The following is a 23,408-nucleotide window of genomic DNA, read 5'->3' as shown; positions in this document are numbered from 1 at the left end:
AATGTTTAACAATAAACCACTGAATTTCGTATCACAACTTATAATTCTGGCCTTTGGTCATCTAACACCTACACATGGTTTGGAAACTGTCTGCAGACCATGACATCAGCAGTCAGATTAAACCATCATATCAAGGAAATGATTCTGATGAACCCCAAATGAAGACCAACTGGTTCTCTATGATTTTCTTGATAACGCATGCATGAGAAATACTTGTTTCTCCATTTGAATTTTGTTGGTTGCTAGATTACATTAAAGGTGGAAAAGGATCTGTCATTAACAAAATGATGCCAAGATTTAAGCTTCATCATAATACTGAGACATCACTACATAAAGTAAATGACCTTGCTTGATCTGAGATCAGCATTTAACAATCATGAATCATGATATACATCTAGAGAGCACTTATTTTTTTCATTTTTTAAAAAAGGAATTGCCACACTCAAGTTACATAGCTTTGACTCAATAATGACAACACCAAAGCTGAGGAATGGGTAAAGACCGAACACTGGCTCAATGAATCAGGTCATTCTCTAATCAGGTTTCTGGGGTTCTTGGTGCATCTTTTACTCACTTTTTTGCCAAGCATGTGGACACATTCTATAGGAGAGCATACAGTATGCACAAACTCAAATCTGGCAAGTGTTTAAAAAATAAAATAAAAATAAATAAATTAATTTCCATCTAAGATATTACAAAATCTGTAGGTAAACATTGTACAAACAGCATAAAAAACAACACAACTCCTTTTTGTTTACATTTTATTTTACAAAGAAACACCAGATGTACTTTCTTTAAACTTAGATGTTCCTGCAACAAGAAAAAAAAAAGAAATTAGAAACAAGACTTTTATCCCCACTTTGTCTGACCTGCAGCTGTTCAAATGTGAATAATATTTGCTAAAACAAAATTGAACAGCCGTCTATAACGTTAATGACAACAAACACAGCAAACTCAAATCCATGTTTAAATGGAATGCTCAAAATCTAAAATGTTTACTGACAAACATACTAAGGAAGATGCTAATTTTACTAGAGGGAAAGAAAAAAAAAAAAAACACAAGACCAGGTTTATTTTAATTGAACAATCAATCAATGAATGAGTTAAATGTATTATTAATAAAAATAAAATTCCAAACTCCTTCCCATTGCTTTCTGGCCCAAAGAAAATGTTTTAATAATACAGTCATTTACACAATTTTAAATCTGTACTTACTTTGACACAATTGAGTCATTCTTTGCCAGCCTCAGGAGAGAGTCATCGGCTTCACCCTAGGAATAAGAAAGCAGCTTTAAAATCATGTTTTATAGGATTTTTCATGAACCTTGTTGAGATTTAAAACCACCTGAGGATTCAGAGCAAACAGCTAATTGCCTAATATATGGTCATGCTTCAAGGAAAAGGTCAGAACCATGGAAAAGAAATTCTGGGAAGCTTATGCTTTTTTATGGAAAAAGCTTTTATTGCATTTACATATCTACATTTCAGTTTGGGAAACACCAAGGTTATCTTTGAAAAGGAAAAATCCTTGTGATTCTATGGTACTGAAAGCATTTAGTTCATCACCAGCAGACAATCATGCAGAGCATAAAATGTCATTAGACAAAAACCTCACTTGATTCATCCTGATCATACTCCACCTACATGCTTAACGACAAATTCACTGTACATCTTACCATTCTACGAATAGCACCACAGATAGCGTAGGTCTTGAATTGGCCATTGAACCTGCCGGTGACTTTGTCAACCTGAAAAAAGTTGGAAAACAATGGAAAAAGAACTAATAGGTCATTTAATGTCACACAAACTATCAGACAGCACCATAAACACACATGAACAGCATTACTGAGAAAGAACCTGATTCATGTTGAAACTTTAGAGGTATTTATATTGATTTGTAACAATAATACGAAGAGGATGAAAAAAACTGACAGAAATAATAGGCTAGATAAGTGTGAAAAAAAAAAATCTCAATGCATTTGGCAGAATTCATATTTCATTACAAGACCACCAAGTACTTTGATTTGCATTACATCACAGCCTAGGTAACAAATGTGAATCTGTTTAAGCCCTGAAGCCTTGTTTAAATAAGACAAAGACAGAACTTCACTATTGCACATAAAGGCTTTAAGATTACATGGATTTACACAATGATGAGCATGTTTACCTCAGCAATGTTGATCTGGATGGAAGCATGGTCCTTTGCACCAATAATCCTGTTGCTGGCAGAGCTGCACAGAAAAATGCAGAGTGTTTAAATGCTCAATAGTGAACAATATGAAATAACACATCTACAATATGACAACATAAAAAGATTTATATTTACCATTTACGAGGCACGTAAAGGTCCACGAATTCTCCAGCGTCGTTTTGCATGGTGGAGTTTTTTAACGGCCGTTAAAAGGCTTTAAAGACCTGAACACATCACAAGCGGTAGAAACGTTAGTGAACAACTACAACCAAGATAATCTTTTAATATTGTTTTTAGGTCAGTCTCACACACATTATACTATCTATCTACCTACCTACCTATCTATCTATCTATACACCTATATCTATCTATCTATCTATCTATCTATCCACCTATATCTATCTATCTATCTATCCACCTATATCTATCTATCTATCTATCCACCTATATCTATCTATCTATCCACCTATATCTATCTATCTATCCACCTATATCTATCTATCTATCCACCTATATCTATCTATCTATCCACCTATATCTATCTATCTATCCACCTATATCTATCTATCTATCTATATATACACCTATATCTATCTATCTATCTATCTATACACACACACACACAGTATATGCATACATATACACTCACACACATTCTCTCTCTCTCTCACACACACACACACACACACACACACACACACACACACACACACACAAATGTAATGACACTGCTCGAGAAACTAATTAATTCAATCGCACGGCTAACGAAAACTAGCATTATGTAGCAGGTCGGCTAATGCTACATAGCACAGGAGCGTCTGCGCACCGCCTTAAATGTAAAAAGCCGACATTATTTAAGAGGTTATTGCACCTATATACACAAATTACTCCTTACACCGGCGTTACATACAGAACTATCTAAAATAACCTAAATATTCCAGACAACGGACAAAGAAACACAATTTTATTATGGAGCACGTTTTCTTCTTACCGCAGACTACGAGTGGCTGACGGAAAAGGAAGAACTCGATAGCGTCAGGAAATTACGTAAAGGTGAAAGTTTGCATGAGTCGCCTGAGCGCCCTCTAGTGACCGTGGTGCTGCACTACATGTTTGTTACATTGATTTAATAATAAACCGGACGAATGGTGTGCACGAGTGTGATGTCGTGTCATTTATCTGGTTCTCATTATTATTATTATTATTATTATTATTATTATTATTATGAAAACTGTGTTTTTACTTGTAACCATGTGGTATTGATGTGTGCACCTTTAATCTCAGCCAGTTTTATTCAGGCTAAACGTTACGGTCACTGCAACTACGTCGCTGCTCCGTCTCAGCCAATTAGTTCTCGGGGCTTTGTATTACTTAATGAATATTTATAAGCTTACCCCGACTTACCCTCCAATTTGAGAGTTTGTCTTAAGTCCCCGCCTCCTTTTCAGAATCCTAAATGCTGATTGGTTGACTATTCTCCTGTTGTAAAGCTAGTATAGTGAGCGTATTGCATTGTGTGTAAAGGACGTAAGAAAGGATTTTTTTGGACATGCGACCGATGTGAAAGTAGGTTTTACTACGTGCTGTTTTGCATTATAAATGTCGATAAGCTCGTTATTCGAGCGGTGGGGTTCAGTGTGAGTAACCAGGACTAAACGCAATTGCCAAGTTTATTTCAAAGAGCTAGAAAATGATACAAAACGGCCTTCAAGAGCAAAGTGCAATAAAAATGTTTGACTTTAACAGAAAACCTACTACAAAGTAACTAAACACACCGATACGGTGCATCATACAGCCTGTGATCTGAGTATATTTTTACTAGTTTGTCATTTAAACAGAAAAATGTCACCCCATGTCAAGGTTCTTTGAGTAAAGTAGCTCGATTTCGCTACAGGATCCTGGCTGTTATGTAGCTAGCTGTTAGCTTGATGGTTGCTAACAGGTTCTATTCGAACCGTAGATTCGGTCACTTTGCTTGTGTTGTTTGTACGCGGAAGTAACTGTCACAGGACGCCTTTAAACAGGACTGAAGGACGTCCAGTTCAGCAGCTGCTAAGCTACTTCAGTTTGACGTGATTTGGTGCTGAAGGATCAGTAAACAGAACGAAGTGTTGTTGTTGTTTTTACTAAAACAGGTTTGGTTCCTATTAGCCACAATGTTACCTTATAAAGTTCCGTCAGAAGAGACGCTGTACGCCCCCGAGGAGCTGAAGAAACAAGCTCATGTCTGCAGCTTGGAGAAATACACTTATCTCTACAACAAATCAGTCGACTCACCAGAGGGTATTAATATGATTCTTTTGTGGTGTTATATATAATATAACATGTCTGGTGTCTCCTGGATGTTGCTCACATGAGACATCTTTTGAACCTAAGCTTACATTTGCTTTGTAAAACTGGCTTGTCTTTATGTTTAGAGTTTTGGGGAGATGTTGCCAAAGATTTTTTTTGGAAGACCAAACACACTGGCAAGTTCATGGACTACAACTTTGATGTGACTCATGGGGAAATTTACATCAAGTGCATGGAAGGAGCCACCACAAATATCTGCTACAATGTCCTGGACCTCAATGTCCATGAGAGGAAGCTGGGAGACAAAGTGGCTTTTTACTGGTAAGTCTATGTGATTTTTTTTTTCTTCAACCATGTATTGTACAACCACTCAGATCTCCATCAGGACTTGTGTCTGTTGAGAATATGTTTACTGCTCCCTTCTGTCCCATCAGAATTAGAATCAGAATGAGTTATGTGTCATACGCCTCCAGAACACGGAGACAGGACGACACACAGGCCATAAAAATAAGATGAGAATTTAAGGAAATACACATATGTAAATACAAATAGACAAAAGTTTTTAAAAATAAATAAATTGTATGTACAGTTGTGATATTGATTAGAATAGAATGAGATGCAGGGATGTATTAGGATGGAGGTGGTAACAAATAAATATAAAATTATTGCACATTGTTATTGCGTAATAGGGGAACATTTAACTGTTCACGAGCTAGTTTGACTGTTCTTGTGCCTGGTTGTGCTGGTATTTTGGGCTCTGTAGCAACGGTCAGATGGTAAACGTTCAAAAAGCGGATGACTTGGATGTGAGGGATCCAGAGTGATTTTCTGAGCCATTTTCCTCACTCTGGATATAAACAGTTCATGGTTGGAGGGCAGATGAACAACAATAATCCTTTCAGCAGTCCGAACCGTTCTCTGTAGTCTTCTGATGTCTGATTTTGTAGCTGAGCCAAACCAGACAGTTATTAATGTGCACAGAACAGACTCGATGACGGCTGATTTGAAAAATGGCTGTTTTGAGCGTATCGAGCTCCAAGATGTTGTGACTGCACCAGACAGCCAGCTCTTTAAGCTCCTGTCTATAGCCAGACTCGTCTCCATCCTTGATGAGGCCGATGACTGTAGTGTCGTCCGCAAACTTCAGGAGCTTGACAGATAGGTCATAGAGGAGCTGTCGTTGGTGTACCGGGAGAAATGGGGAGAACATAACCTTGAGGGGCGCCAGTGTTTCTGTTTGACATGAATTTCCCTTGTCTCCCTAGCTGCTGCCTATCTGTCAGAAAGCGGGTGATCCACTGACTGATAGAGCTAGGAACAGAGAGCTGGGTTAGTTTGGTCTGGAGGTGCATTGTATATTGTGATGGTGTTATTCACTTATTCTGTAACTTGCACATTAATTTAAAAATTTGACATACATTTTAAGTGTGGTCTTCTGATTTAGCTGGAATGGACTGTTGAAAATTTGGTACAATTACTAATCTTTTTTGTTGTTGTGGCTCAAGAGGTTAAGGCACTGGGTTGTTGATTGGAGGATCAGGATCCTAGCCAACCTGCCACTGTTGGCCCCTTGAGCAAGGCCCTTGACTCTCTTTGCTGTTTGTTGCATTGTGGCTGACTCTGCACTCTGACCCTAACTTCCAAAGTTGGCATGTGCAAAGAACGAATTTCACTGTGCTGTTATGTATATGTGGAAAATAAAAGCACTATTCTGTTTAATACTGTAAATGTATTTAACGTATTCAAGTTTGGATAAAAAACATTTTGAATTGTTCTCTGTAAAGTTAAATCTACCGCAACTATATGTCATTGGAATAGACACAATAATAAGACAGTTTGAAATTGCAAAAGTATGGTATATGAAGAGATAAATAATGGTATATGGAACGAAAATTATATGATTTTAAGTCAAAGATGTTGATGTTTGTATTGGTTTGTGTTCTTATGCGTACATTTACACAGTTTCTGGATTTACAGTATGTTCAGGAATAACAACATTTCTTGAGTAAATGTTTATATAAACCATTTGCGAATAAATCCTTTCACATCAACGTTAGTAAATGAGGCTCATTGATAATGCTTATACTACTATTAATAATTGTAGTAATAATAATAATAATAATAATAATAATAATAATAACACCATAAAACCTGTTGCCATAGTGGCATGCAAGAGCAGACTCTAGTCTGTTTTTTAAGAAGAATAGTTTTATTTGGTGATATGTAGACATGTGGGTAGAAACTGAAAAAAAAACCTGTTCTTCTGTATGTACCCATCTGTTCTTGCCAAGTTCCTAAAAGAAAATGCAAACAAACAGCTAATGTTTGATGTTTTTGCATCCACATGATTTTTTTCCTATTTATGTTCCACTAGGTATTTTACATTATGAGCTTTTAAATATTGGTAGAATATATACGTTCAATTCAAGTTTATTTGTCTAGAGCTTTTAACAATGGACAATTGTTGCTGGCAAATGATTAAATTAAAATGTATTCTTAATGAGCAAGCCTGAAGCAACAGTGGCTAAAAAAACTCCCTGAGATGATGTGAGGAAGAAACCTCGAGAGGAACCAGACTCAAAAGGGAAGCCATCCTCATGTGGGTAACACCTTATATTGTGACATTACATTAGAACATCTTGCAGCATATTGTAGGAAGAAGGGTCGGTTATGTCACAATATTAGTAAACCTTTTACTTTTTAGACAGATAGATAGATAGGATTTTATTCTACTTCATTGCATAGTACAAGTACATAGCAACGAAATGTCGTTTAGCATCTTTGCAGAAGTGCAAATAGAAAATTTGCAAAGGAACAAGTTCAGATAAATATGTTAATATGTGTACAACAAATAAATAAAGGTATGGAAGGTGGTGTGTGCATAAGAATACGTGAATGTGCGAGCTGTATATACTGTATATACAGCATGTTTAAAAATGTGTGCATTATATACATTGTATGTGGAACCGTAACCAAGATAATATTCAGTGTTAGTACAGATAATATACATAAATGGATGTAAACTAGGGTAGGCAATGAATTTGCAGTTATCTACATTTATAATCAAGTAGAAAGGATTATAAACCATGTATTATTATTTATAAATCTGTGTTTTTGTTTATGGATTTAGGGAGGGGAATGAGCCAGGAGTGGAGAAGGTGGTGACTTACAAAGAACTACTACAGCAAGTGTGCAAGTTTGCCAATGTTCTAAAGTCCCAAGGTATGTTAAGTGAGAACCAGCTGACTTTTTAGAAGATGGTAGAAATTTGGAAATTCAAATGATGTACTCTGTCCCAAAGGAGTGAAGAAGGGGGATCGTGTCTCCATCTACATGCCGATGGTTGTTGAACTGGTGGTGGCCATGTTGGCTTGCGCACGTATTGGAGCTGTGCATTCCATTGTGGTATGTTTATCCTGTAATTTGTTTTTCTCCTCAGATTATTGCTTTTACTGTGGTGTTAGCATTTACTATTGCCATACAAAAGTTTTTATCACAATAATTCCAGATGTCTCCAGATTTATTAAAACATGCGGAGAATATGGGCGTCACCAAATACAAATATGTTATTTGAATTGAACAGATAATGCGTCTAAGGGGCAGATGGCTAAATTTTTCTTTAATGTAGCTCATTAAAGGACAGGTCAAAAAGGACCTCAAAAACCACACAAGACATCACAAAAACTGATCCCTTATTAAAACAACATCTCTGCTTATAAGTGGATTGTTCAATGTAGCTCCTAATAAAGTACCCAGTTGTGCATTGTGCATAGTCTCCTAATTAAAAGGAAATCCTTTTAGAATAAACTACTACAGGCAGTATAATGAAGTGCTGCATTAAGGACCCCATTTTGACTTGCTGAAGCACTGCGACCCAGCTTTATAATGTCCAAGTGAATGTCCAGTGGGCTTTCTGTAATGTAAAAACTTAAGTAGGACTTAAAAATCTTATGACAATAAAATAAATGTAATAAAATATTCTGTGGATAGATGTTCTTGATTTCTGAAAGATATCCTTGATTTGAAACATTACATTGATCACAGATACAAAGTTTCACAGGGCCTGTGGTGTTGAATAAAGTTATGATGGGTTAGAAATCATAACCCATGTTTTGGGAGACCTTGGGGTATGCACATATATCTAGTAACATTATAAATAGTATGTGTATTACTTTTTTAAAAATGTGTGTCATGCTCCAGTTTGCAGGCTTTTCAGCTGAATCACTCTGTGAAAGAATTATGGATTCTCAGTGTTGTCTGCTGATTACATCTGGTAAGAATTATGTAATGTTGAACTTTATTTTAGTTATCATTAATAAGTTAAATTTACCAACACAATTGCAGCAAGGCCCTTTAACCAGTAATGGACAATGTAAAAGTTACGTATTGAAAATGAAATGGAATTAATTATCTAAAGCTGTGTTGGGTATTATTTGCCTCAGTCTGTGGAAGACAAGAAGTCAGAATCTATGTAGTTTTTGGACTCACTCTAAGCACCACTGTTAATAAGGATTACTTTTGAGTTTGAATGGAGTTTAAAAGTCAGGTTAGTCCACTTATTCAAATAAAGTGTCAAGTGGGTTTTTATTGTCATTTCTTTATACAGCTTGTAGACACAATACAATAATACAGGACAATAAGCACACAGAACTTGGCCTGTAAACTCTAAACTGTAGTAGCAAGAAGTATAGCTACAATATTGGCAGCAAAAAAATAGTTCCTTAATTAAACATGTCTTATGCAGCTTGGTAAATTGCAGTTTGCGGTCGTATTTGAGTTAGGTGACTAGAACAGATGAACACTGGGAGCCAACGATGTTGAGTAATCTGACTGCCTCAGAGTAGAAACTGCTGCTGGTGGCACAGATACCAGTGCGCAAAAGTTTTAGAGGTTTTTTGTCCATTTTTTTCTTCTATGATGTGAATATTAACTGTAGCTCTTGACCTATATCCACATGTTTTAATGCATTGTGCTTCTGCCACAAGACTTGATTGGATATCTGCACAAATGTACAGGTGTTCCTAATAAAGTGGACTGTGTGTGCATGTGTGTGACCATTACATGACCAAATGTGTCTGGAATATTGAATGAATTGTAATTTGGTGTCTTATGTGTACATAACCAAGTAAATTTAGATCATTTATACCTTTCATTATTGTTCTTGTTCTTGAATTACATAATTATTTAAAGACAAAATAATAATAGTGATAATGACAATGGAATGGTAATGATAACCTTTATTAGAATATGACATTACTTATGTATATCTAATAAACTTTATATCTTTGGTGTGTGTACGTACAGCATTATATAGAACACACAAATCACTACTTTCCAAGGACTAAATATTAGATTGCAATTATTTATTCCTAGTAAGTACAAGTGCCCACTTTAAATTTAAGGTTGTCATCTAATTTTGTTTACTTTCTGTGTTTCTTTCTTAGATGGCTTTTACAGAGGTGATAAGCTCATAAATCTTAAGGTTATTGCAGATGAAGCGCTACAGAAATGTCGAGACAAGTAAGCTATACACCAAATTTATAAGGGTTAGATCTTTAGCTTACTGTCTGAAAGTTGTTTGTTGAATGCACTCTGTGTTTTAGGGCTTTTCCTGTAGAGCGGTGCATTGTCTTAAAGCACTTATCAAAGGATGAACGAGAGATCCCTACACCAAGCTCCATGTCACCCCCAGCAAAACGCTCATGCCCTGACCTGCAGGTGACTATAGATTTTGCTTATTAATCACTTTGGGTTGCAGTTGAAAAGCTGCAGTTCTATTCATTAATGTTGACTTATTTATTTTATTTTATTTTATTTTATTTTATATATTTTTTTTGTTCATAACAGAAATATGGCAACACCCAAGAGTACTTTTTGGGTTTATTATATAAGCCAAGCTGAGTTCAGTTCATCCCAAGTTGCAGCAACAAATGTACTTAAAGTTCCGTTGTTGTTTTTTTTGTTTGTTTTTTTAAACACGCATCCTAAATTTTAAAGGCACTATAGGTTTACCTGCACATTTTTTCATGAATTAAAATTTGAATATAAATGAAATATTGACTGTTATTGCTGTTGGTACAGACAGCATCATCTCTTTAATTATTTCATTCTTTTACTGCTTCTAATTCTTTGGTAATATCAGATGTCGCTGTGTTTTCATTCAGTGTGGAGCTAAATGTCTTCACTTACATTGAAGTGTTGCCATATTTATCCAAATCCTTTCACTTTCACTTCCTGCCCACCCTTTTAGCAGAAGAATCAGAAAGAAAAAGTAAGGAAGGTTCGTCAAATCCCCAAGGTATTTCATGTCCTCCCTCTGTTTAACTCTCCTTATCTCCCCACACTTTCTTTAACACTTGGTTGACCCGATTCCTGGGAGACCATAACGCTAACAGTTCTTGAACCGTTCCTGATGCTTGCATCAGTGTTCAAACGCTAACATTGTGTGTCTGTGTGCATCTGTTCACGCACATTCATACACTTTTCAGACTTGGTACACCTCCGCTGCTTTAAAAAGAAAGCTGTAAAAAATGCCGTTTCTGTTGACGAACTTGGTTTGCACGAGTTTCAAATTAATTGCTTATTTTTTGGTGGTACCGATTCTGAAACGTGATAATAACTTAACATTATATCTGGGGGGGAAACCCAGATAACCTGTGTCCCACATATTATTTGTCCCACTTCATTTGTTTTGGGTTCTTACTAGAATGTCAATACTGTGGATCCCAAACATGTGACCTTAGAATATATATTTTAACAAAATGTTGTTAGTCATTTGTTAGTCATCCACCTCTACAGCAGATGTAAAAAGTATGAAACCAAGATAAATCATGTCAAAGTTGTTTATGTGAAATTGCAATATATTAAAGTGGAAAACAATAAGAGTTGTTATTTTAGGGGAAACATACTGTATATGATTTATCGTGGACTATGTCTATAAGATGCAAAATGTCTGTACTGATATTGTGAGATTTTCCCCCCACTGTTCATAACTGATCATGTCTTAACATTTCACTTTGACCATTTTTCTTACTTAATAAAAGTGCATCTGTCAGGCGTAACAAAACTAAATGTGATTTAACGAGAGAAATGAGATGCAACAGCTGGCCAAAAAAGCGACCAACTATGAGGCCCAGGCTAACACTAATGAGGATGTGACTAGTGTTTCAAAATCATTTTTCTTTTTTTGGTATCATAGTTAAACAATACTTGGGTTAAACCTGTTTAAGACTGAGGGTAAATGTGTCTGGAACCACAGTATTCAGCACAGAATCATTCACATCCCATGGGTTTGTGAATGTCAAAATCTTGCTACTCTTTTCCTTGCCTACTTTCTCATGGAATTGACTGTTCTCTCTTTTTAAAGCTAGCTCGCTATTTATTTTCATTTCAACACTCTTGAAATGTAGTTACCTGGTTCTGTGTGTTCTGCTCTCAGCTACTACCATGCATGCTGGAATTGATCCAACCAACTTGCTTCTGCTCAAGTTCTTATAGTGCTATTAAGATTAGTAGCTCTAAGAGAGTACAACACTATTTTTATTTGGACTTTTCTCTTGTTTGAAATTTTACTCCTGTATTCCAGATTGCATGTAGTTGATTAGAGATATGTGGGAACCCCTGTATGAGAATTGCACCTCAAATGTTTTGGGTTGAATCTTTTTAAACCATATTCCTAAAATTTCAAGGCAATAAAAAAATAAATCTAGATCTGCTCTTCTGTTTCATGGTTCCTGGTTGGCACAGACTCCCTGGAATCCAGAGGTGGATGTATGCTGGCACAATCTGATGGATGGCGCATCAGATGAGTGTGAGCCAGTGTGGTGTGAATCTGAGGACCCTCTCTTCATCCTGTACACTAGTGGTTCCACTGGCAAACCAAAGGTACTGTGTCACTAAACTTATTGCTGTCCTAAAGTCTACGATAAGTTTTTCCTCATGGAGGTTTTCCTTGCCACTGTGGCTTCTGGCTTGCTCTTTGGTCTATATATATTTCTAAAAACGTATGTCTAAAAATATACATAAGTATTTCTATAAAGCTGAAATGTGACATCTATTGTTAAGAGTGATAAACAACAAATAAATCTGAATTTAAACGAAGCATTAAGCATTTTAGGAAATGGTGCCCGGTCGCTAAATCTGTTCACTTCATTTGTCATCAGACTACCTGTAAATGAAGTTTAGGTGTCAGAGTGCCCATGTTGACCCTTGTCCACTGCCAAAAGCACGGAAAGTGTTTGTGAGTGTGTGTGTGTGTGCGCGCGCATTGCTTACTTGGGGGAAGAAATGGCACCACGTGTCACAGTTGCCCCTTTTCTACCGAGGCAGTTTGAGTGCTGGTTCGGAGCCAGAGCCTAATCTAAAATCAGTTCTTTCTTTTTCGACACCCAAAGCTCCGGCTCTGAACCAGGAAAAGTGGTTCTTAAGTAGCACCAAAATATTGTTGGTCTAGACTTAAGAACCGCTTATGTCAGGGGCTGTGGGCGGGGCTACTGTTAGCGAATTTGATAATGTACCTTAGGTTTACTAGTGTTTAATACACTTTTACTTTACTGCAATATGATCAATTATCAGCACACATGATAGTAGGTAGCTACATGGTAAGGCTAACTTTTTTTTCTGTGTTATGATAAAATAATGTTATGTTCTCGATTACAATCTCGATTACATGGAGCTGCACTTACAAGTTGGATTTGCCATGTTGGATGCCAATATAGGTCCACAAAGCCATGAGCATTAACAATAAAGCAACATCCGCCATTGTTTTTGTGTTTGTGTTTGCCGCTGCTGCGCTAAAGTTCCTGGGAAACGTGACGCGTATACAGTGAGTGACCTCAGACTCGGCTCTGTGACGGCTCTCTAGCCCATGGAAAGGCAAACCGGTTCTTAGAAGGTTCACCAGTGGAACCAACTTTGAACCAGCACCAGCACTAGATCTGAACCAGCACCCGGTTATTTTTGGTGGAAAAGGGAATATGAGTAGAAGGCAATGAGGCAGTCTGATGATTCAGTGTGATGCTCCTGGTAATGTTCTTCTAGGAATGCTTGGGTCCATTTGAATGTTGCTTTGACAAATAGCACATGTACCAACTATCTAAACATGATTACAGTGATATACATATTTCATGTACTGATACCACAAAAGATTCTAGAGCAAAACAGAAAAAGAAGTAGAAAGAGTGGACATGCCTCCCTTTTGTCACTGTCCAGTTTGCAATGTGGGGAAATTACTTCATCAGGTTGAAGTAGGTTCAACAGTTGTTCTGTTTTTTAAGTCCTGATCAGTGTTCTTTTTTTTTTTCAGGGTGTTTTGCACACTGTCAGTGGTTACATGCTTTATACTGCTGTAACATTTAAGATGGTGTTTGACTACCACCCTGAAGACATTTACTGGTGTACAGCAGATATAGGCTGGATTACAGGTCACTCCTACATCACCTACGGTCCACTGGCTAATGGGGCCACAAGTGTTCTGGTGAGTGAACAACCTATACACTGTAGATTTCAACAAATTCAGAATATCTGGTGCAGTAGGTTCCTAATACTTGGTCATTTTATTTATCAAATTTTTAAAAGCACCTTTAGTCAGAATCTAACTGCTATACAGAAAGGTAGCAGAAAGGTATAACTGACTTGTATACCTGTATTCTTCCTTACATTGCATTAATAGTTTTCAAAATATTAATTAATAATATTAATATTATCTAATATCTCTTATAATAATAACAATAATAATAATAATAATAATATCTGATTTTTTGCTATCCGTGCTGACAGTTTGAAGGCCTGCCCACCTATCCTGATGTTAGCAGAATGTGGGAGATTGTGGATAAATACAAGGTCTCCAAGTTTTACACAGCACCCACAGCCATTAGACTCCTCATGAAGTACGGCAGCGAGCCAGTCCACAAGTAAGTCCTTTTTTACAACTGCTTTGTTGTTTTTACTCTTCGGATACTGTCATAATACTAAGAATATTATGTTTTCTCAGTCAAGGCACTTAGATCTGAAAACCCGAGGTCCGACCCGAGACCTGAGCGGGTTTAGGTCTAAAAGTTTCACGTGTGCCTCGGACACGGGTCGGGTATAATAATGGCGGCATCGGGTCTCAGGTAATTTAAAATGAATGTGTTTTTACCGAATGGACCCGAGAAGACCTGAACTACTGTATCTCGCGTGTGTACATCGACTCGAGTCCTTTTCCAACCTCTCCTCTGTTTGCCAAGACCGCTTGCAATCCACGGTGTAGCGGTTACTTTTCTGTCGGACTGGTGCGTGCAGGGCTGCATCAGTGTGTGCAACATTCGGGTACAGTCGGGTTAAAAAAAAATTGCTGTCAGTTCGGACTGGGGTCTAATTTTTTCGGATTTGTCTCGGGTCGGGTCTTTCTTAAAAAATAAATAAATAAATGAACGTCGGGTTCGGGTAAAAAGTGATTCGGGTCACTTCGGGTCGGGTACATTTCATTAGACCCGAGAAGACCTCTAGTTTATCCACACAGTCACAGCATGTATAAATGACCATGACATGTAAATGGCATTCTAACAGGGCAGGAAACCGTGGTGGGGTGTAATGATTGATGCATTGGGTTGTAAAAATTTCAAGATGTGTATCGCAGTCTGTTAACTGAACATCTAATTATCACATTGTTTGGAACTGCCCAAGAAAGAGTTCATAGAATCTGGCATTTTTGCTGAAGAGTTTAAATGATGCCTCAGATAGTGAACCTGTAGTTCACTATCTGAGGCATTTTGTTTAAAATATTTAATCTCTCTTTGTAGCATTTTTTAAAAATTATTTTTCTTTTTTTATTCAGATACAGAAAAAAATACAAATTGCTTTGTATTGTTTATAACTCAAGAAAAAAACAAACTATCATCACTTTTCTTCATTCAGATTTTGTTTTTGAATGCAATTCTGCGAATTGTATCGAATCATAAAACCAATATTGCAAATCGAATGGATTTATGACTGGAGTAACAGAAAATTGCCAGACTTTACAACAATCCCCATACAATCTGTGCACATGTTCTCTAATCTGATTACTGTAGGTTGTTTGGATTCGCATCATAACACTATATACGTTGTATTTATTTTCACTTCACTATCTCAAGAATCAGTCAATTTAATTTTATGGATAAATAAGGTAAATTAAATGTGAAATTCCAATCTATATCTTACAGTTTCGGATACAAGCAATTTTCATTTTGTGTCATTTTTTTAAAGATATTACTCAGAAGTCTGAGTAGAAGAAATGTATTTTATTTCTCTCTCTCTCTCTCTCTTTCTCTCTCACACACACACACTCACACACACACTCACACACACACAGGTGTTATGACCAGGGTAATGTTAGCTGTATTTTGGGGACATGGGGGCATGTATTAATTTTAAATAGTGTTTATACATTTTGCCTTAAATGTGTTTTTGTGCCTGCAGGTATGTGCATTTTCTTATTTAAATGTATTGTATCAAAATAACTTAAATCATTATGTAATTTAATGGCTGATCGATGTGCGAATGTATATGTATGTATGTATGTATGTATTTATGCATGCATGTGTGTATGTGTATGTGTGTATGAATGTGTGTAGTCAGATAGTAATTTGAATAAAAAAAGATTTCTTTTTGGTGACTGAGGTATAATGTGTGTGTTTGTGTGTTCTCAGGTATAAGCGGAGCTCTCTGAAGATCTTGGGTACAGTGGGGGAACCTATTAACCCTGAGGCCTGGCAATGGTACTACAATGTAGTTGGGGAGAAGCGATGCCCTATAGTGGACACCTTCTGGCAGACTGAGACAGTAGGTGGCTACTTTTTTAGTGTCTCGGACTGAAATTAAGTATGGTTATACTCATCCTGTACCATTAAGCAACTCAAGAATTAAAATAAATCTAGCATGATCTTAATTTTTTTTTTTGCTTTTGTCAGAGGTTTACACTGGGCCTGGGATCCCTTAAGACACTGAGACACAGCTGGAGGTTTTTACTCTCATTGAGTGGTGCTCCGTTTACTGCATTCTTTTATTCACCTATGCCCCTTTTCCACCTATGCAGTTTGAGTGCTGGTTCGGAGCCAGAGCCTAATCTAAAATCAGTTCTTTCTTTTTTGACCGCCAAAGCACCGGCTCTGAACCAGGAAAAGTGGTTCTTAAGTAGCACCAAAACGTTTCTGGTCTAGACTTAAGAACCGCTTGTGTCAGGGGCTGGGGGCAGGGCTACTGTTAGTGCTTTAATTATGTACCTTAAGTATATCAGTGTTTAATACACTTGTACTTTACCGCAATATGATCAATTATCAGCACACGATAGTAGTTCGCCACATGATAAGGCTACCATTTTACCTGTGTTAATGATAAAATAATGTTATGTACTTTCCGTTATTCTCGATTGCAACCTCCGTTTATACAAATTACATACACCTTATTTGTTATGCCTTGAGTATGCTTTGAATTTTGCTTACTTTTTTGTGACTGTCACTGGTGGCTGGGTGTCTTTTGGTGTCTGTTTCTTGTTTCAGCCCTTCCAATTACGTCACGTTTCCGCCTGTAACTTCATTGGACGATATTCATATTACACGATATGCCCTGCCTCTTCGCCGTGCTATTGGCTGGATGGGAATTTCAGGCGGACATTTAAACCACGTCAGAGAGTTCCAGAGAGGGGAAAAAGCCGGTTTTGAATGGTTGTGTACTGTGGCTTGCGTGCCGTGTTACCTCGTTGTGCGAAGCACCGTGTGTTGTAGAGCTTGTGTGGAATTAGTCATTTTGTGTTTTCTGCCTTGTTGTATGTGTGCCCTGTTGTATGTGTTTCCATGTAGATTTTGTAAATACGGTTCTATGTAGATATTGTAAATACACCCTGTTTGGTGGTTTGTAGGAAGTCAGTCCCAGTTTTGGTTATTCTGTTTATATTTGTTTTTGGCTAGATAGGGAGCGAGGGAAGGGCATGTATTTTCTTTTATTTTCTTTGGATCAGGTTAACTGAGTTGTATTTGTTGAGTTAGAAGGAGTTTTATTTATTATTTTGGCCTTGCCGACTTCTGAAGCCGTCACCACCTAAAAAACAAAAAAGAATCCAAGAAGGAAACTGTGTCGTGCCACGTTTTTTTTTCTCCTTTCCTATTTTCATCTTGGTCTGACCTAGACCAGGTTGTAACAACACTTTTACTTTACCGCAATATGATTAATTAAAATAAAAATATTTTAATATTCACACATGATAGTAGGTAGCTACATGATAAGGCTACCTTTTTACCTGTGTTAATAATAAAATAATGTTATTTACTTTCTGTTATTCTTGATTGCAACCTCCATTTATACAAATTACATTGAGCTGCATGTACACGTTGGATTCGCCACGCTTGGATGCCAATGTAGGTCTGCAAAGCCATGAGCATTAACAGTAAATCAACAATATTGATGTTTGTGTTTGCCGCTGCTGTGTTAACTTTGCTGGGAAAGATGAGACAGATACAGTGACATAAGTCTTGTCTCTGTGATGGCTCTCTAGCCCATGGAAAGGCAAGCTGCTTCTTAGAAGGATCGCCAGTGGAACCAACTTGGAACCAGCACTAGCTCTAAACCAACACCCGGTTCTTTTTGGTGGAAAAGGGGCACGACAGACAACGGTTTATCGTGGTTATAAGTGTGGTCCTTTTAACGGCTAATTTTTATATTTTGGGTAACAGAATGACTGGGTTATTTAAGAATAATTTTAAATATATAACTTGATTATAATATATAACTCAATTACTCAATTATTTAAAAATAAGCCCTTGATGAAAATTTCAAGTAATTTACCAGATAACACTGGTTGTGGAGCTTGTCTCAGTGAATATATTTAAACTGAGATGCTTTTATCCGTTACTATGCTTGGACAATATGATTACTGGATGCAACAAGTGGAAATGTTATTGTTTGCAATTTATTGTTTAGCATCTCCTCAGGTATACTTTGGACTCTAGACAGCATTTCTTCAATCATTTTCATTTCATCTGTTTTTTAATACTTTTTTGCCCTTACTCACCTTCTCATTTGTATAAGAACCTTTTGCTTGAGTATTTTTTTCTGTGTACTAGTAGTTTTATTTGATCTACACCATCTGCACACTGCCACTTACAGCATGGTACTAGATTGAATTCAGTATTAACTTACTCTGTATTTGTGCTTTTCAGGGAGGACACGTATTAACACCTCTTCCAGCTGCAACACCTCTGAAACCAGGATCTGCAGTGAGTGTTTCTAGCTTCTGATCTTCTGTCATAGTTGTCTAAAACTAGTGGCGCTGAGGCTTTGAATGTGGTATTCTAGAGATGTCCTATTTCTGTTGGATTTAGTTTATGATTTTGGCCAAGACTTGTTTTATTGTGTCTACAGACATTTCCATTTTTTGGAGTCGTTCCTGCCATACTGAATGAGTCAGGAGAGGAACTTGAGGGACCAAGTGAAGGTTACCTGGTAGGAGGCCACTCTGAAGATTTTTAATAATGTTTTATCATGTTTGCTACTAAAATCTCTCAGAAATAATGAAATATGAAGCATGTACAATTTAACATCTGAATATCTCTCAGCTGCTGTTTTAATTAAATTTTGAATTATTTGTATTTGTTTATGCGCAAATATATGCACCAAAAATCCCAAAATCACGGTGAAAAACTAAACGGATCTTCAGTGCAGCTGGCTGGGGGTTTGGGGGGAGCCTTGGGGTGGACGGACCATTTTAAAAACATTTCTTGGGACATCCAGATTTTTATTTTAGATTTAAATGTCTCAATGTTTCAAGTGCCTGGCATTTCTCCAGGCCAGACATTCAGTTTATGTCCTGTGGCATAGGTTAACAGCATCTACCAAAAATGCTGCTTGCAACCCAATATGCACATCATGATTTATGATTTACTTCCAACAGTTGGGTTGATCCAAGATCTAATTGCTTCCTTAGTGCAATTGAAGGAGTGTTTTTATGTAAAATGCCCATCCCTAGATGATAGCAATTAATACAATCCATTTGTTGACCTCCAATGTGTGTAATTATTGTTTAGGTAACCTTGTTCGTTGGAGGATTTTTAATCAAACCAGGACTCCTCATTACAAATTGCAGTAGCAATCGTATTAATGTCTGTATTCTTTATTTAACAATGAAGCAAAATGCTGATATCTGTAAATTCTTTTTATTGTAATGTTGTTAATAAGTATTATTATAAGTGTTTTAAATTGATTAGCATGTCTTAGTGCATTGTAAGCAATGTAAGTACATATTATTGTAGTTATAGGGCACATATATCTATGCAAAATATATGTTGTTCTCTTTAGGTATTTAAGCAGCCCTGGCCTGGAATAATGAGGACTGTGTACAGGAACCACCAGAGATTTGAGACTACCTACTTTAGGAAATTTCCTGGATTTTATGTAACTGGAGATGGTAATAATGAACATTAGCACTTAGCATTACACATTGAACATTGTCACTAGCACTGACTAGGTGGTGTTTTGGTCAGTGTGGATGTGAACAGTTCCACTGAATTGAATATTAGTGAAAATATCTTGTGATTGCAAGTGACATGTCATTCTGAGAATGCCTGGACTACTTGGAGTGTTTTAGGGCATTACTTGCTCTCCCTTTATTTCCAATATTAAGTCTATAGGAATTTGCGAATATAGCAAACTCTTGTTTTATGAAGAACTTTCATTTTGTTATGATTAAATGCGCACTTGAACTCCTCAAATATTCCACAACTATATTGTGCACTTTTCACGTTCATATTTTATGCGTTCAGGTTGCCGCAGGGATAAGGATGGGTACTACTGGATCACTGGCAGAATTGATGACATGCTTAACGTTTCCGGTAAGATCACATTTTCTTTGCTGTTTTTCTTTTTTGTTGTTTTGTATAATAATAGCATAAAAATTGTATTAAACTTTTTTCAGGTCATTTATTGAGCACTGCAGAGGTGGAATCTGCTTTGGTGGAGCATGAGGCAGTTGCTGAGGCAGCTGTTGTAGGAACACCACACCCTGTTAAAGGGGAAAGCCTGTATTGCTTTGTCACACTCAATGACGGCATTAACTTTACTGCCGCCCTGGAGGCTGAACTCAAAAAACAAGGTTTGTTTTTGCTTGTTTATGTGGACCCGTTACATAGATTCTAAAATGACTGCAGTGAACAGTGCTTTTACTTTAGTAATAACAACTCTGTTCTCAAAATCGTTCTTTCAAAATTATCATAAAAATATTATTTACTGAAGCTTCCTCTCGAGAATCTCACGAACATTTTTACAAGAGTTCAATTAAATTCAGTTAAATTTGAATTTAATTTAAAAGTGCTTTAGAATAACTTTGATAAAAATCTGAGTTTTTCTGTGAGTTTTAAAAGGCCCTTATTACAGAGAATAAAACAGATGCAGCTATGATCTTGCATGGCATTTCTGAAAAGTACCTCAGCTTTGACCAGAACACGGCTTTGTTGGATAATTTAAATTAAAAGGCAAACTGAAGAAAACATTTGTTCAGGGAATACAATACACATCCATTATAAAACCAGCTATATTTTGTGAAGTACTGATATCTGTTTCTTAGTCTAAACCTTTGAAGTCATTTTAAAGACAGTGATGCATCCAGCTTTTTGAAATTTGTTTAAATTGACATGCTATGCACCCGATGACGCCTGAGATAGGCACAGGCTCCCCGTGACCCGAGGTAGTTCGGATAAGCGGTAGAAGATGAATGAATGAATGAATGACATGCTATGCCCTTTTTTACAGTGAGAGAGAAGATTGGTGCCATAGCTACACCTGATTACATACAGAATGCACCTGGACTTCCCAAAACCAGATCAGGTACCAGAATAACTCTTCAGACTACGTGTGTGGGTGTCTCTGTGGGTGTGTCTGTGTGTCTCTCTGTGCATGTGTCTCTGTGTTTGTCTCTGTGTGTGTGTGTGTGTGTGTGTGTGTGTGTGTGTTAAACATAGATAATGTTCTGTTGATTGAGCTTCTCTGTATTGTCCACAGGTAAAATAATGCGCCGTGTGCTAAGGAAGATAGCATCTAACCAACAGGATTTAGGAGACGTGTCCACGCTAGCAGACAGTTCCGTTATTGATCAACTTTTTGAGAACCGCTGCTGTACAGCTGTGTGAACATTAGTAGACACTATTAAAACCACTTTACTTCAGGGCACATGGATAAAATGAAATGTATAGCTATCTTGGTTGAAGATCATCAGAAGAAGGGACTTGCTACAATTTCTAAGAATTAAATCTCTAAGAATTGAAAACAGTGTTTTACGGGACCTGTTTGTATGTTTCTTCAGGATTATTTAATTCCAACCTTTTCCCCTCGGTACATATTTTTTTTCCCCCATTAAGTACATCTCTGATTGTATTTTTCTGATATTTTAAGCACATACAGGAATTGAGTACTATTTATTGAATTTACTCAATCATCAGTAGGTTTTATATAAGAAATTGTTTTCATGTGCAAAGTGTCAGTCTCTCTCTTTTTTTTTTTTTTTAAGCAAACTGTCTGTACACACTTTGTATCTACATTTGATCATTTTGGTTTTGATCATCGGGTACTAAAATCACTTATATATCTCATGGAAACTGTAAAAATCTATCTAATGTCTACCATAAGCTTGTAATTGTGTCTTTAAAAGAGGAAGGACATGGTTTTCATTAAACTGAACTGAGAAAAGGACAAAAATATCTCGTATAAAACAGCTGTGATAGTAATGCAGTAAATAAATTTTAACTACCACTAAACTAATATTTTCTTTCTTGAGGAAGGTGCTGTGATTCAATGGAGCAACTTGGATAAGATGCTAATTTGTAAATTTACCATCATGTTAAATACATGCCAAGTCTTGACACTGAGCTTATAAACTGTCAGATACCCTGAACTTGAGGCATTTCCAGGATATTTCCTGACATAATTATGTTTTCAAAAATGAGCTTTCATTTGAATGTTCATCAAGCCATAGTTGTTCTGTATTTCATATCTTTATTTAGATTGGGATCGGTTATTGTGACTATTTGTAGTAATATTGTTACAAAGAGTCCTACGTAAATGATTGATTTATGTTTTCTTACCAGAAAAAAACTGATTAATGTACTTTTGTCTTGTAATTGTCTATTTCCCTTTTCTGTTTTAAGCAATATTTTTTAATCAACACATTTTAAGATTGAATTAAATTATGGCTGAAATATACACTGGTGTGAGTAAAATAAAATGTCCATTTCCCATTTTGTCTTTCTGTTCTTGCATTTAGTTGTGTATACATTTGTAAATAAGGTACCTACTCTCACCTTCAAACTTTATTACAAACAAATTCTAACCATTGTAGTGTAGACTTCTAGCTTTATTACAAGATATTTTCCAAAACTATTGAATTGACCATTTACTAATTCCAGACATTATTATTCAGTATTTTTACTACTTGGATGCAGATCCTTTGCAGCCAGATACTGTCTGAAGTCTGGAACTCCTAGACATCTCCAAATGATGAAGCTTCATTCATTATTTTTACATCAGCTGCCTTGTTCTTGTTTGTGGGTTTTTCTTCAGTATTTGAAACCTATGATGAGTTGGGTTGATTTCTGCCATAGATGTCACTGCTCCAGTATGTTTCACAGATTATTTTGTGTGCTTTTATCATGAGCCTTTCTTTTACTTCTCCGTACTCCATTCTCGTACAAGTGGTTTTCCATCTTGGTTTCATTCATCCACAAAAATGTCCATTGCATTTGGCAGACACCCCTATCCCGTGTGACTTAGAGAAGCGCTTTTGAATATGAGGACTGATAACAGTTTGGCTGATCTAGCAACATAGGTCAAAATATAACAACAAATATATCTAAGAGTAAGTGGTTGTCTCGAAGAAAAAAGGCCCCTTTTAATTTATAAATTGGCCTGTACATTTTTGTTTATC

General features: G+C 36.6%; 2 protein-coding genes across 5 annotated transcripts; one reads left to right on the top strand and one right to left on the bottom strand.

Moving 5' to 3' along the window:
• Positions 1 to 747: 747 nt before the first annotated feature.
• rps21 (ribosomal protein S21) lies at positions 748 to 3,303 on the bottom strand. 2 transcript variants are annotated; one of them, XM_060893918.1, is made up of 6 exons: positions 3,183 to 3,303; positions 2,327 to 2,415; positions 2,168 to 2,231; positions 1,677 to 1,748; positions 1,216 to 1,271; positions 748 to 810 (listed from the first exon to the last, which is right to left on the bottom strand). In XM_060893918.1, the coding sequence occupies exons 2-6, from the start codon at positions 2,374 to 2,376 to the stop codon at positions 801 to 803; spliced, it is 252 nt and encodes an 83-aa protein (XP_060749901.1). In that variant the 5' UTR covers positions 2,377 to 2,415; positions 3,183 to 3,303; the 3' UTR covers positions 748 to 800. The 2 variants fall into 2 exon arrangements, with proteins under 2 accessions (XP_060749901.1, XP_060749902.1); XM_060893919.1 differs by lacking the exon at positions 748 to 810 and having other exon boundaries at positions 1,212 to 1,271.
• A 354-nt stretch (positions 3,304 to 3,657) lies between these two features.
• acss2 (acyl-CoA synthetase short chain family member 2) lies at positions 3,658 to 22,722 on the top strand. 3 transcript variants are annotated; one of them, XM_060893709.1, is made up of 20 exons: positions 3,658 to 3,757; positions 4,327 to 4,474; positions 4,609 to 4,804; positions 7,614 to 7,705; positions 7,785 to 7,888; positions 8,684 to 8,756; positions 9,928 to 10,003; positions 10,087 to 10,201; positions 10,737 to 10,781; positions 12,230 to 12,367; positions 13,788 to 13,958; positions 14,261 to 14,394; positions 16,153 to 16,285; positions 18,658 to 18,714; positions 18,860 to 18,940; positions 19,793 to 19,901; positions 20,257 to 20,325; positions 20,409 to 20,585; positions 21,242 to 21,316; positions 21,491 to 22,722. In XM_060893709.1, exons 2-20 carry the CDS (start codon positions 4,348 to 4,350, stop codon positions 21,616 to 21,618), a joined length of 2,100 nt encoding a protein of 699 aa, XP_060749692.1. In that variant the 5' UTR covers positions 3,658 to 3,757; positions 4,327 to 4,347; the 3' UTR covers positions 21,619 to 22,722. The 3 variants fall into 3 exon arrangements, with proteins under 3 accessions (XP_060749692.1, XP_060749690.1, XP_060749693.1); XM_060893707.1 differs by having other exon boundaries at positions 10,734 to 10,781; XM_060893710.1 differs by lacking the exon at positions 10,737 to 10,781.
• Positions 22,723 to 23,408: the final 686 nt, after the last annotated feature.

This window comes from Tachysurus vachellii, chromosome 19, assembly GCF_030014155.1.
Source record: "Tachysurus vachellii isolate PV-2020 chromosome 19, HZAU_Pvac_v1, whole genome shotgun sequence".
Classification (NCBI taxonomy): domain Eukaryota; kingdom Metazoa; phylum Chordata; class Actinopteri; order Siluriformes; family Bagridae; genus Tachysurus; species Tachysurus vachellii.
This window is presented reverse-complemented; position numbering and strand designations above follow the sequence as displayed.

Coding starts and splice junctions, on each gene's coding strand:
- rps21 (XM_060893918.1), bottom strand. CDS start 2,376: ATGCAAAACGACGCTGGAGAATTCGTGGACCTTTACGTGCCTCGTAAA. Junction 2,232..2,326: donor CTTTACGTGCCTCGTAAATG/GTAAATATAAAT, acceptor TTTTCTGTGCAG/CTCTGCCAGCAACAGGATTA. Junction 1,749..2,167: donor TCCAGATCAACATTGCTGAG/GTAAACATGCTC, acceptor AACTTTTTTCAG/GTTGACAAAGTCACCGGCAG.
- acss2 (XM_060893707.1), top strand. CDS start 4,348: ATGTTACCTTATAAAGTTCCGTCAGAAGAGACGCTGTACGCCCCCGAG. Junction 4,805..7,613: donor GACAAAGTGGCTTTTTACTG/GTAAGTCTATGT, acceptor TTATGGATTTAG/GGAGGGGAATGAGCCAGGAG. Junction 18,941..19,792: donor GACCAAGTGAAGGTTACCTG/GTAGGAGGCCAC, acceptor TGTTCTCTTTAG/GTATTTAAGCAGCCCTGGCC.